Consider the following 15,331-nt stretch of genomic DNA (forward strand, 5'->3'; position numbering starts at 1 on the left):
ATCTAGGGCTGCGTGACGACCATGCATAGACACGTTGTGATAGGGCTGCGTGACGACCATGCATAGACACGTTGTGATAGGGCTGTGACGCCCATGCATAGACACGTTGTGATAGGGCTGTGTGACAACCATGCATAGACACGTTGTGATAGGGATGTGCGATGGGACCACAGAGCGCAGAGTGTAGCTTGCTGCGCTGTACTCCTATGCACTGCGCAGAATGGTGAAGTATGGTCAAAAAAACCCCATGACCCGCACAGCATGGAGAGGTCCTGAACCGAGGGCCCTACGTGTACCAGGTATGTGTACCAGGTAAGTGTGCTTTTGTGCATACATATGCAATGCGTTTGTTTTTATAAACCCACTCCCCTTAACATTAATAACACACCCCCACCATTTCACAGTGGAAAATCCCAATGTAAAAAAAACCGAAAAAGTTGTCCAGACAACCGAGTGGGGTAACCCAAACCAAGGAACGAGGGTGGGGGTGTTAGAGGGTACAGTTTTTTTTTATAAACGGACACAGCTGTGTTTTCAGCAACGCTCCAACCCCAACCTCTCCCTTGCAACCCTTTTCCTTTATCCTAACACCGACCCCCCCCCCCTCCATCTGGCACTCACATGGATGCATCCAGTTTGACCCCGTTTGCAGGAAGCCCTCTTTTGACAATCTGTGGCTGACCTGACACTTGGACAGGGTTATCAGCACTGTCCCGCGATTACGACTTCTCCCCTCCCCATTACAGAATTTCTTGCACGATACAAAAAATGTTATCCATGGCCCTGGCTCAGAATCACAGGGCGCGGACTCCCGAAGCTGATAACGGTCAACAGTCTTTGAATGTCGTAAAAAATATAAATCAGTTCCCTCTCTAATATGGAACGCATGTTATCTTGGGGAAATGTGTATATATATTTAGCTAAAAGTGCTGCAGGATGGTTTATAGCTGGTTTCATGTCTACAGCTAAATAATCCTAAACGAGCTTGAGCTTCTCACAGAAGCTAAGCAGGATTAAGCCTGGTAAGTACTTGGATGGGAGACTGCCAGACTAAGTACCAAGTAATGTAAGACTTGCGCTGTGTGGTGACGAGCTTTGAGTGTTATCTCCTCGCATGTGTGGGCTTTCTCCGGGACACTCCTGATTTCTCCCACGTATGAAACGCTCATTTCATGGAAATGGCTAAACAACCCAATGTAGTCCTAAAAATAATTGAGACTCCTTGATGTCAAAAAATTAAAGTGTTATCATTATTATTTTAACAGCCTATGACCAGGTCTCGGAAGCTATGCAGTACTCAGCCTGGATAGCACTCGGATAGGTGACCAACATGTAGTGGGGCAGCCAAGGGCAAGATATGAAACTCCACTGTTGTACAGCACTACTATGGGCCCCTATGTCGACGATTTCTTCATCAACCCACACAGAGCGGTGTGGCGATCCCGCACAGCGCGGGGGAGTCCCTCATCCAGCAGTGGATTGACGCGAGGTCCATGCGTGCGCACGCATTGTCACAACGGTGGGGTGTATTCCCAAAAGAAGAGTGCAGTGGATACTCGGTCAAGACCGCACGACTCCGCGAGTTGCATGAACGTGATATTTCCCGCAAACTAACTCCGGGAAAAGGCTCGCGGCACCGAATCCCACCGGGCGAACTGTGCCCACTCAAAACGACTTGGCCTCGATGGTTTCTGCTGACGTGCTTCCCGGAGCTGCCACGCTGTACAGTGTACATGGGAGAGGAGGAAAGTTGATGATTATCCTGGCTTTCCGAGCTACCCCCGGGGCCCTGGCCCTTGTCAAGATAAACACTCCTCGGACCTAATCCAGAGGCCCCTGTCAAAATAAAAGTCCACCCAGTGCAGTGTGTGTGCACGAGCCAACGCAGTGAGTTTCTCTCTCTCATTTCTTCCGTTATTTCAAGCTGAGATTTCGTTTAAATCGCGGTTGCTGTAAACAGGGCCCCATCTCGCACCCCCAAATGCCAAGTGGCTCGCAAATAAATTGTACTATTAAAGTTGTAAAAGACAAAGTGGTAACACGTTTCTTGAATTGAGCGAGGTTGTGATTAGAACTTGCAAAGCGACGATGGGATGGAATTCCAAAGTGGAGTCGTGCGACCTGCTGTGTGGCAGTGGTGGAACTCAATGCGGTGGACGAGATGAAAGAGTCGGTGTTCAGTAGACCGAGGCCTCAACATGGGTGGAGGAATCAATGAGTTAAGTTCATGGGAACATTAACCATGGCAGTAGCAATAGAGGAGTGGCAGCGATTCGACTGACCATCGATGAGTGAGTGAGTGCTCGAGTGAATCAGTGAGTGCTGGCTCATCAACCTGGGATTAGCTTTTATGGATATATTTGCTTCAGAACTTTTGCTCCCAAAAAATATAACGTTTGAATGCTTCATCGAAGCTATGTGTGCCATTTTTTACATTTGCCTATGAAGATGGATGGCCACGAAACTTCCACAATCTGTGATTTGATGTGAAAAAAATATCCAAACTTCATTTATAAGAGAGAAAGCTGAGTTTATGAGAGGTGTAATTTATTAGCGGTAATTAGAACCAGGCTCGGTTACGGCTTTCTCAAGGGGCTTTTTTTAACCAAAGCGTCCTTGGCTGCTTCTGTTAATGCCTTCCTTTTTGATAAAATGGTCCCTCTGTTGATCTGCCCACTCACTCAGAGCCGCTGGCTAATTCTTTATTGAGCCCGACTCCATTATCCTACGTGCATGTCGTTTGGGCATGACGTCCGACGTTTCGCTCCAAACGCGGGATGTTTTCTCCAGAAAAAATAAAAACAACACACGGCACAGCACCAAAAACACAACGGAGAGATAGAAGCATTAACTACAACCTGATTCCAAGACAGTCCAGGTTTTTATCTATGATTTCCCTTCATGCAGACTGCCTCCAGAAAGCCGGACACCTAATGATGATGATGATACAAAATCACCATTTGCATGGATTGACGAAGGCTGTGGCTGAACGTGGTGGGTGATGTTCACCCGACAAAGCACATCCCCACCAACATGGCTGCACAACAATCGCTTAAACAGACTCCAAATTATATATTTTCTCACATCCTAAAAGTGATGCATCCCTTCCAACCCCCCCCCCACTCCCCGATGCAACTGGAGCAGGCTTTTGGGCTGCGATGGACATTGCCTGGGAGTTGCGGAGATGGGGGGGGGGGGCAGAAGAGAGGTGGGAGGGGGGGGTGGGGAAAAGGAAGGCTGGGGCAGGTTTCCTGCCAGCCACAGCTGACGCCAAAAACCCCGGCAGAGGGTTTGAGCTGCGGGCTTGTGTTGGGGAGGGCAACGGGGGGAATGAAAGGCAGCCTTTGTGCTCCAGCTCAGCTGTGAAAATGAGAAAATGGCCCCTCGCTCGCCCTCACTCACGTTCCCCTGACCCAGCGCCACAATGGTCATCTCATTAACGGGATCCCCCATTTAAGACCCAGTCGCATTGTCTCTCCGCGTTGCGCGCGCGCGCGAGTCCGACACCCACTGCGCGCGTCTGCATTTTCACCGCGACAAGCCTCATCTGCCCAGTTAGAGACGACGTCGGGGACGCTGCAGTGGCGTACGGGGCAAGCGCCACGGCAGCGCTTGCTATCCCAGAAGGCTATTCGATTCGTTTCAATCGAACGGCAGATGAAACATTGGTGCAAGTTTCTTAATCCCCCCCCCATCACCACCACCATCTTCCACCCGCACTACCTCTGTCCCACCCAGAAGTATTATGGGACACACCAGGGTCAATCAGCATGCTGTGTGGTGGGGGGGGGGGGGGGTTAGAATGTAGGTAGTTCCATCTCTTCCAGTGCAGAAGAGTAGGCCAAATGCCCTCTCAGGAGGTGGCTTTTTCTCAAGCTCCCTCGAATGGAGGTCCTTCCACCAGCATTGGTGCGAGACATCAACTTCTTCAGAGTGGCACCTTTAATCTTTTTTACAGTGAAAGTTTACAGAAGACCTGCTTTGTTTTATGTGTGGTGTGCATTAGCGGTGTGTTTTTGCGCTGTAGCACGCACTGTACTCTTTTGTTTGTAAGAGCGGGTAAGTGCTTTGGAAAAATGGCACAAGAGTAGGTTTGGGAACCTGCCAGGAATCACTACTGCCCCATATTTAACTTTTGGCTATGTTTAAAATGACGGCAACAACGTTAAACATGTCTCATTGTTCACTCCATTGACCTCTGTGACTTGACGTATATAATGATTTAGGTGCAGCCTCAACTTTTCTCATTAACAAGCTGCCCGGTATTTCAAATGCAATGTGCACATTGTACACACTGCTCAATTACGACATTCCATAATTTTCGTTATTTGCTGCTAAAAGGACACTGGAAACAATCGGGGGCGGTAATACATTGCGACATGAGACGCAGAACAAGTGCGCGTTCACGCGTTCAGATGCTTTCCACGTTCATTCTCGGAAGATTACCAGCTCAGTGATGGGCTACTCGTGATGATGATGCGACAAGAAGCCAGCAACCCCCGCCCCCCCCAATGAGACCATTCAATCACCACGGGAATGTCTGATGTCACCAGGTCTAGGCAGCTAAGCAGGATTTGGGGCTGTCCATAAATGACGTCACGCTACTTTGGATGATTTTTGACCCCCCCCCCCCCTCGTCACACGGCGTCACAAAGAGTCAGACCCTCCCCCCCTCAAATATGACGTCACAAAGCTCTGCCCACCCCCCAAAAAAACATGCTTAAAATGTCTTTAAACTATTGCCATTGTAGTGCGGATTTAACGTGCCACTGCACTCTGATGTAGGAGAAAATATTTATTTAAAAAGTCTAATTAAGTAGAACGTGTTGTTTATATTTATTTAAAGTTGAGCATTTTTATGTGACGGCACATTTCTCAAACCTCCCCCCCACCTCGTCCGTCACACATCGTCACAAATGTCTGAACCCCCCCCCCCCCCCAGTTGCGTGACGTCATTTATGGACGGCCCCTTAAGAGACTGCAGTGTATTTACGATGGGAGGTCTGTGCACAACAGGTGATGTCGGCTTAGGCTGTGACGTAGCCAGAAGATAGGCGTAGAGTGATCTTCCTATCTGCCGATCTCTCAATGTAATTCCTAGCAAGCAACTCTCCTCGGGCTTCTCTGTACACTTTTCGGCTCTCGTTTCATTGTTCTTTGCCAATGTCCCCGTGTCTCTCTGGTCCACGTTACACGGCAGGTGATTTCCACTTCTTCTTTCGTATGGCTGATGTAGATGCAGAGCAAACAACTACAATTTCACATGCAGGTCGGTCAAGCCAGATAACCGCGTCAGGAATAGCGGAGTGTTATCGCTGCGATGTCTGCGTCGTATTTGTGGATCGGGCAATCGGGTCTTTAGATGTTGTACTACAGTCTGTTCTGGATGACCACAATATACACTGATTTCATGCTCCCTCCAAGGCACATGCTAAGTACTTGTCATTGTTAGCTTCAATTTCCCAAAAGCACCGAGACCTGCTCTCGTCCGCTTCCTTTATTTAATAATTTAGATCCTTATCCACATTGACTCACTGCCCTAGGCACACAGACCGATTCCGTTTTCTCTTGAATTGATCTTCAATTGTTTAGTGAAAGGAAGTTCACTCAACATGACAACGTACGTCTAAAAAGATGGGTTTTACATGTGACTCGATGCACGTACGGTGAGAAAATAACTTATTAAATAAACACATAAGGAGATATATTCGGCAATGTTTCAGGCCAAACCAAATAATTTGCTTAACTTATTAAATCAACCACTGCCGTACCATTCCTTCAATGCCCCACTTACATGTGAAACGCAGTCTGTATTTTTTTTTTATTCAAACAGCATACGAAGAAACAAATCTTTGTCAAGATAAGGCGATCGGAGAAGTGCAAAGCGAGGAGTTTTACAACGTGAACTTCTCACAGTGCCAACCATGTGCCAATGCACAATCTCGCTGTGTCAACCCCCCACACTCTGAGAACATTAACAGCGTTGTGGCTCTGCAGGCCGGACAAGGCGCACATGGAAATATCCATGCCGCTTCCTGGCACCAATGCATCGGCAGTGCTGAGTTGGCCCGGGTTTCTCAAGGGTCAGAGCTTTGAGCTGGCACCACTGAAATTCTGGGTTTAAATCCAGGTTTCAGCCATAAGTGATTAAATCGGGTTCTCAAATGTAGAGGGTTGATGGTCTCATCCCAGACACCATTGCTGGTCTAATCACGGATGCCACGGTGGCGAGATGTTAACTACCTCGCCTGGTTTACAGGAGGTCGTAGGTTCGATACTGATCCTGACACCTGTATAATTGGTGTTTGCATGTTCTCCCCGTGGTCATATGGATTTTTCTCCGGGTTCTCTGGGTTTTCCATACACATTTAGAAACGTGCACTTAGAGTATTTGGCTTCTATACATTTCTACATTATAAGCTATCATTTGTGGCCAGGTTGTTTTAAAAAAAGAGTTATATAGCTCAGTCCCTGGTAAAAAAAATACTTTTTTTAGTTTTACCATTGACTTTTACAAAACATACATCACATAAAATTTGACTTTGCGCTTAATTTTGATAAATTCCAGCTCTGAAAATCAAAATGATCGGTTTGACTGCCAGGCGATGAACATTGCTCTCAATGGCAAAGTGGGTGGGGGAAAGTGCTGCCCGCCTACTGTGTCGATTAGATGCATCTCTCGAAGGGATCTCAGAGGTAGCGCTGTGATACCCGTCTCTAAGGGCTCGTGTCTAACACGAAAGGCTGCACTGCTCTGCAAGAGATCCACATGGAATTTTCATCTCATGACATGACACCGAGAGCACAATCAGTCACAAATTTGGGAAAGGGGCATTTTTTGCTTCACAAAAAGCACAAGCAGTGCCGAGTGCACCTTTCATCAATGGGATTACATTGGCGCCAGGGTGCAATAATCAGGCGGATGATTAAGGAACCTATTAACCGTGCATACTTCACCCGCCCTGCACAACGTAGGTGGCCGGTTGAGGAATGGAATGTACAGGAACTGAGGAAGTATCTTCACGGAAGCAGCAGCAGCAGCAGCAACACATCACGAACAGCAAGGCACATGTGTTTTCTATTCAGGAGGAGTTTAACGGATGTAGCATTTCAAGGGCAATGGCCGTGTGAAGGTGAAATGCAGCTATGGGTCTTGTTGTGACCTGGCAAATGTGGCATAGGGGCTGCACATCTAGCAGACATTCCAGTATGCCGGTGTGAAGTTCCCTGCACACGCGTTTAGAGATGCTGCCCCCACTCTTCGTGCTCCTCAAATGAGAACTGGTCAAGGTGAGCCATGTGTCGGTGACGGGAAAACATTGTAATTTTTGCCAATAACGTGACAATAAAATGTGTATTTCCCAAATACTTGAATCAAGGGCCACATTTCTTAATTGCCAAATTCATAGTGAATTGAAACGTATGCGACTTATAGAGGGTGATCCGATTTTGAGATACACCACAACAATAATGGAGGAGGAATTATGCAGAAAACAATGTTATTTCAAAGCATCCCTCTCCACCAATCTCAACAACAGGTATTAAACATTTTCACTTTCCCGACACACCTTGTGTGTGACTTGCTGTGATGCGACCCTCCATCCCAACCCGACAAGATAGAGCATTCAGCCGGGTCACGTCAGGCGAACTCGAGTGGGATTGGGGGGGGGCGGGCGGACGGGGTGGAAGGGGGTCACGGCGATATCGTTCCACCTCGGCCCATTAAAAAAAAACACGCGCACACACACAAACGTCTCTTGTGACCGGTCACACACTGCACGAGGGCCCGTGGGGGGTGGGAGATATCAGAAATCAGTGGGGTGTCTATAAATGGATCGCTCTGTACCCACGAAAAGTCCGTCTCCTCCGCTGTACTCGAATTACAGACACGCCAGCACAATTGTGTAAAAGCCACGTTCGGCGCCTCTCCCGGACGTATTGGAGCCACACCTGGCGGGTGTCCTCTTAACTTTCGCGTCCCGCATGGCGGTGCTGTGCACCACCACCATCACATCGCTAAGACCGCATCCTCCGCTTAAGCTAAACAAGTTCCCCGCTGCTCCTCTAATCTGTTTATACCGCTCCCGTTCCCTCCCCCACACCGAACCGTGTTTGCATGGCCGGTTGCTGCAAAAGCACTTCTTTTTCTGTGCCACGGGTTACGTTTCATCGCTTGGCCTGCGCCCCCACGAACGCACGCACGCAGGCACGCAGGCGCACGGATGAGACCCTTTCCCTGAGCCCCACAGCTGTTGACCATGGACAGACACAGGGGGGGAAGAGGACAGAGCCCGGGAAAGGGGGGGGGGTGGCTACGTGGTGTTGGGGGGGTGAACAAGTTCGCCGCAACGCTTTTTCCACGCAACGGAGCCGCCACGGTCTGCCGGCGCGGCTATCCCTACCAAGACAAAAGATCCCCCTCCCCCCGTATAGCCTTAACAGACTTTTGGGGCAAGTGCTGTTGGAGGGCACCTACGAAAGCGGGCACGGCACACGAGCGCGTGGCGTGACCAGCACCATGCGCCCGGCCACCGTTACCATCTTGCCCAGTGCTGATGTTTATGCAACACACCAGGGTACATATTTAAGGCTGAATGGACCTCGGAGAGGCCCGGGACCGGTTCAAATATTCAGCACTGTTATTTGGTCGCGAGCGGGGCTCGAACCCAGATCGCCAGGTTCGTAGCGGAGTGCAGCAGCGCTAAGCCACCACACCATCGCTGCCCGACTATCCCCCACACGCACACACACACACGACAAGGGAGTATTCACCGAGCTCTGAAGAGGGAGTTGGTGACTAGCGTGAGCTCTCCTCGGAAGATAACTTTCCGAAACATGAAACTGATTTACTGCCGCGTAAAAAGGAGGATCCCGCGTAGGATCACCCCAAAAGCACGGCGCAAGGATTGTATTGCGAGTTAGAGGTTTCATAAGCGACGTTCCGAAACGTATCCGCGATGTACTTTCGGATTGTTGTTTGGCATGATGTCCGACGTTTCGCGTCACGTGCTAGGAGCCTTTTCAGATAACCGAAACGTCATACGTGGTGCCGAACAGCACACTGTTACAACACGAAAACACATCGGAGAGCCGTGTAGCACAGCCTACGCAGTAGTCGTATTATTACCCAACATCTATGACCCAATTTGCTGTCTTTGGTAAATAACTTGCTTATGTTTCTGGCATTTCACGTGAACCCGCACGTGTTTCTTCAACAGCACCGTGTTTACATTTTTCTAGATGGCTATCTAACACCAAAAAACGAAACGTGAAGCCCCTAATGTTAAGGGACCATTTTCTTGGATGTATACCCCCCCCCCCCCCTCTGGTATTCCGGTCAGAAGCCAAAATAGCGGATTGTAAACATATCCCGGGTTCTGGCAGCAGTTTTATGAGTAGAAAATGGGGCCTTACGTAAGGCCAGAGGCCTAAGTACCTAAAAAAGGACAGAAAAAAAAGTACATAGCAGTAAACTGGGCTTGCATGGCATGTGTGGAATGCGCAGTGCAGTGCTGTCAAGAATCCCTCCCCCAGTAGAGGACCCTGACAATGGACTCAGGAATGCATCAGCATGACCCAAAAGCTGGCTGGGATATTTGTCGTATATGGCACGTGGAATGGATAAGCATGCGGAATCCGTGCGGTAGGGTAAAACAAGCGAAGACTGAATGCAGCAGCATAAAAGGGTGATGCTAGCCCACTGAGAAATGGGTCCGCTGTTTTGAGCATGAATGCGATGCATTGTACACACTTAACCTCGCCTTTTTCATTATTGATTCATTTTTAAAATGTTGAATTTTTTTTGTTAATTCCCAAACCTTTATCCGACAATGATCGTATTCTTTTTCGTCAGGCCTCGCGTAATCCAAAAACATTGTGGTTTTGTTTTATGTTTTTGAACAGAAACCCGCTGATAGCCAAGGCCACTATATATGGCATTCGTTACACTCTCACAAAACTAACAGCGACAGCAGTCTGCTTTATCTTCGCCTCCTAGCAATGTTGCTCAAAATCCTGCCAGGGTGAGCTCAGTTGGCTTTGTTGTCATAAACAGTATACAATGGGGACCTTTAAATTGTTAGCCGTGGTCTAACTTTTGACTGCTTGTGCAAGCAGCTTGTTCTTCACCGCCAACATCATGTTACTTTTATCGTACACGAGCTGCAGACGATGTCCCAGGAAGTCGGCAGCAGCTTTCTGTTTCGCATTTACAATATAGTACAACATCGGGTAAAGCGATGAAAAATGGGACGGAGCGGTGGTAAAGTGGTTAACGCGGAACGCTGTGAACCCGGTGACCAGAGTTCTACGCAATGCCACGGCTACTGTCGGTGGCAAGTGATCTCAGAACCGGGCCTGCCATCCACCCACTCCCCAACCCACACTGGCCAGCGTGGTGAAGTAAAGAATAGTGGGGGGGGGGGAAGGAACCTGACTGGGAAAGAGGCATTTCTGAATGAGAAATCTCCTAAATGAGAATGTGTTCAAGGCACACAAGCTTATTCAGCAGTTGACAGGACAATCCAGGTATTTTAGGTTCGTAACCATACTGCTTTGCAAAATGGAAACGCATCCCCCCCACTTGTTATTGTGCGGCCATGGAAGGAGCATTGTTTTATACGTGGAAGAAGGTGTTAAGCTGATTTTAAGCCGGCTCAATGTACATTCTGTCGGGCTGCAAGAGCGCGTTAGAAGTCACGACTGAACGACACGCGATATGGGTCGGGCTGCACCAGATAGAAAATGAACCCAGAAACAAAACGGTTGCCCTGCCTGTGAATTAGCTTGCACTCGGCGAAAAACAGAGCTATCTCAAATTCAAATGTGCACAATAACAAACCCGTTTAGGGCGGTGGAAATGTTCCTCAACACTTTACACTGTCTGATGAAGAATATGCTGGTTACAACTGCTTGACAGTTAAAAAGAACTTGCCGAGACCTATTAACTTCAATGTTAAGCAGAAAAAAGGATGTCTGCAAACAACTATTTATTTCCGACCGTGTTTAACACACTGCTAGATGAAAGCCTCCCAACATGGTGAGAGCACCACCTTAACGCTGCCCCGTTAGCAAAATAACTAAATCAATCATCTCCCCAGCAGTGTGCAACCTGCCATAGATATAAAACCAGGAAGATAGACCAACAATCTGCATCTCACTAAACAGCCAAGACACAAAAACAACTTGACTGACTGTGAATAGGATAGACAGTAAAATGTATACACAAACCGCTCTCAGGCAGGGAATACAAACAAAAGCTGCCGTCCATGTAAACAGGGGATAAAGCAGCTTGATTGGAGATGTATAACGTGAAAAAAACTGAGACTTTCATTTTTCGATTTAAAGCTTTCGTGACTGCAGGGATTCATCTTCTTGGTTCTTTCGGTAAAGTCACGTAGAATGGAAATAATAAAATAAAATAAACATAATAAAATAATTCTCACGACGTTTCGGCCACAACGCAAGCAGCCGTCCTCAGGTGGAGAGCAGGTCTGTCGAGTAGACAGAGTCTGAATGACACACTCCAGGCTTGGAGCGACTATTTAAGCTGGGATGGAGGGGGGAAGGGCGCCTTGACAAAATAATTTGCATATCAAGAGGAATTTAGCATATTTTTGGGAAATGCAGATATGCGATTAGTCTTACTTTATTATTTCCATTCTACGTGACTTTACCGAAAGAACCAAGAAGATAAGGCGTTCATGTAAACTATGCATAAAGTATGTCTTAAATGCAAAGTACAATTCCCCAGTACTGTATAAAGATGCTCAATTACAAAAAGAGCCATATTACTGCGGCTTGGTTTCATCTGGGTCTCTCTGGGTCAGGTAACCCAGAAAATTTTTCCATACCCGGCAGACCACATCCAGCACAATAACCATACCTCTCACTTTGGTCGTGGCTACTCGTCACACACATGTGTCTATTCTCATTTTACCAGTGACCCAGAAAATATTTCACGCAAAATGACGCCCTGCTTATTACAGCGCGTACAGGTTTCTTGTTGCTAAAGTCCACCAGCAACCGCACAGTGAAGCTCAATAATTGTGTGCGTTAAGGTCACGGTGTTAACAAACTCAGTCTAAGTTGTTGCAGAGCATTACGTGTCAAATAACTTAAAAGCGGAACCCCTTTCTGCGCATCCACTCATGATAAAATAATAAATTCCATCAGCCTATTGGTTTTGCAGACCAATAGTATTAATTAAACAGGCCCCCATTGTTGAGATGGATCACTTTGCTGTTAAGGTCTGGTAGCCCAGCCGCATTCATTATAGCAAAGCTGAGTTTGCTGATGAGACCCAGAAGATCCAAACTGGTCCAGAGTTTGCTTGCTTAAACAAATGCTGTTAGATATTGGTCTGAAAAACCAATAGGCCATGGACTATAACATATTTGTACCAAAGAATAGAATTCTGCCTATATAAGATATAACACTTCACCATCTGCCCTTCACTAACGCCATTTCACTTCATCATTCTGTACGACAAGGTTTGAGGAGCGCAGTGGGAAGCAAACCTTGTGTATTTTGATCAAAACTGCAGTGAGAGCTAGAGGTAAATGGATGTCAGGATATTCAGCTGTGAGGCACAAGAAAACCGGGACGTATCATGGAAATACGAGCTATATCTCAAATACCAGAAGAGAGAACCACATGTGAATTAATCATCTTGAATGAGCTTTTTTTGCCCATCCAAGGACGGGTGGAAATTACAGTAAATCTAAAATATTCAATAGAAAAATTGTTCAGCTCATGATTATTAATTAGGGGGGGGGGTTGCACCATGTGGGGTGACGTCACCCCCCCCCCATTGTTATTGCGGAGGGGTGCGGCATGTGGAGTGACGTCACCCGCTCCTGATTATTAATGAGGGGAGGGGTGCGGCATGTGGAGTGACGTCACCCGCTCCTGATTATTAATGAGGGGAGGGGTGCGGCATGTGGAGTGACGTCACCCGCTCCTGATTATTAATGAGGGGGGGGGGGTTGCCCCATGTGGAGTGACGTCACCCCCTCATTGTTATTGCGGAGGGGTGCGGCATGTGGAGTGCGCAACCTTTTTGTGCATTAGTGTAAATTTCCACGCGGGCATGAATATTAATGAAGGGGGGGGGGGCTCTTTTGCAGTGACGTCACGCACGGATGTAGCACTGTGCTGCGTAGATTTCTTTTTTACCGTCACTTTCTGTAAAGAAACGTCACATTCGAAGCGACTTTGCGGAATAAATTATTTAATTCAGCTCGACCTTCCTCTGCGTTATTGTAAAAATCCACCCACTCATGAATATTAATAAGGGGGGTGGGCCTCATGTGAAGTGACGTCACACGGCGGGGTGGGCCTCATGTGGAGTGACGTCACACTGGGTGATTATAGTAGGTAATGGTGTATTATAATGCATCTGACAAAAACATCACGGGAAAGACTTAACAGATTTCCCAGGACAGTAGCCACCTCAATAGCAGGATGAACCCTGGGTAAAACCAGCGGTTGCGGTGCCGGCATCGCGGATCGCTAAGGGCATTCGATTTCGCATTGCTTACGGCTGCAGGGCAGGGACCTTGCTGCTCCGAGGCGCTTGTTCCTCGTCGGAGGCGTCCGACGACTCGTGCCAGAGCTCCTCGCTGTACTTGCGCTTGAGGCCGGTGGGCTGCAGGGCAGCCCTGGGGTCCTGCAGCAGTGGTGGCAGCCGCATGGCCTGCCGGAGGTCACCGTTGCTCAGGGTTTCGCCTGCGCGAGATAATGCGTCACAGCGCTGCAGTTGCCATCACAAACGTTTGATTGTAATTATGTTTTTAATCAAAATAATCGCAACCACCCGGTCGAGTCCGCCTTCGAGTTGGCAGGCCTTGCCGGAGGTTCGCAGAACATGCTTGCCAACCCGAGCGATTTAAGCGGTAGGCTGCCATTCTTTGAACCCTTTTTACCACATACCGATTTTCTAAGCTAATCGCACAGCTTTATAACAATATAAAATCTCGAAAAAAAGATGCAATTATTGCTTTGAAAATCGGTATGTGGCAAAAGGGTTTAGAGATCAACAAGCCTGCCCATTAAATGAGTAGGGTAAAAAAAGTTATTGCTGCAACTTGATAAAGATACAAGGTAACCTTGGAATCCAATTTAAAGCAAGTGAAAAACGAATTAAGTTACCAGCAAATGATAATAATGCCCTCCCTTCTACATGACTTTACCGAAAGAACCAAGAATATGAATGCCCTCTCACTTAGGAAATCGTCAGTGAGTCTCAAGACACTTCTTCAAGAAGGTGTTCTGCTCTGGGATGTTTAATACATTTTAATTTATGAGCATTGGCATGTGGGAGCGAACTGGAGTACTCAAGATAAAATTCCCACAGACAAGGGGGTAAAACACTCAGCAGAGATGGACTTAAAGGTCTTACTTGTTGCACTGCCATTTTATGACCATCTGACAGCTCAGAGGGGGTTCGGAAGTTTCCGTGCAATCCACCAAATTTCGGCTCGAAAAATTGCTAAATGCTGCATTGCAGACGCGTTAATGCCGCTGCGTTTTTACAAGGTGTAGGTTCTGTCGAGATCGGCTTTATTTTAAACAAATCTTTTGAAAACATTACTCAAAGAAATGCCACACCTCATAACTGTCCTCAGGGAAATAGGGCACGATCTGTTTGAAGTAATGATGCCTCACCCATTTCTCCAGCACCAGCAGAAGAGAAAAAACACCCTTGGGCAGAAAATAAATTACCCATGCTCAAGCAGTCTTAACTGCGGCTCTAAACCCAAAAACAATTAAAACGTCAACATTATACTTTTTTTTCTCAACATGAAACTTAATTCCATTTGGTTTACTATTGTTTAAAAGTGCAGTACTTGAAATAAACCTCAATATATTCCATCCATATACAGTGTAGCGGTAATAATTCACATCCCTTTCCCATATCAGCCATGGGGATTGTGTGACTATACATTAACAATGCTGGTTTGTGATTGATGTAAGGGGATGAACCAATACGGATTCCGAATATTAATCATATTTTAAACATTAGATTTTCAGACACATATACTGCGTATTAAAGTATAAACACGTTTAAGAACGTACATACTGCTTTGGAACGTACGCACAATGCTGCACTGTATATGACAGTCAGGAAGTATGTATCTTTGGCAGAAAAGTGTATTATACAATACAAAATCAACCATGACCCAGATTCAAATATTTCTGAAAAGCTATGGTCTGTAAAATTTCACAAATAGTAAATAAACTCAAACCACATTTCGTTAGTTTGTGTAATTGCACAATTTGCTTTATTTGGCCCGTTTCTGTACAGAGGGCGACCGGACCGTTAGTTTGT

General features: G+C 47.0%; 1 protein-coding gene across 3 annotated transcripts in view; it reads right to left on the reverse strand.

Annotated features, from left to right (window-relative positions):
- Positions 1 to 15,331, reverse strand: part of VGLL4 (vestigial like family member 4) — a 44,909-nt gene that overhangs the window by 11,797 nt on the left and 17,781 nt on the right. For all 3 annotated transcript variants that reach the window (XM_061551955.1, XM_061551956.1, XM_061551954.1), the window contains one exon: positions 13,542 to 13,728. In XM_061551955.1, coding sequence (XP_061407939.1) covers positions 13,542 to 13,728 — 187 coding nt within the window. The remainder of the gene's footprint in view (positions 1 to 13,541; positions 13,729 to 15,331) is intronic.

The sequence above is a fragment of the Lethenteron reissneri genome, chromosome 15, assembly GCF_015708825.2.
Source record: "Lethenteron reissneri isolate LAM-NWPU_2019-01 chromosome 15, ASM1570882v1, whole genome shotgun sequence".
NCBI lineage: Eukaryota > Metazoa > Chordata > Hyperoartia > Petromyzontiformes > Petromyzontidae > Lethenteron > Lethenteron reissneri.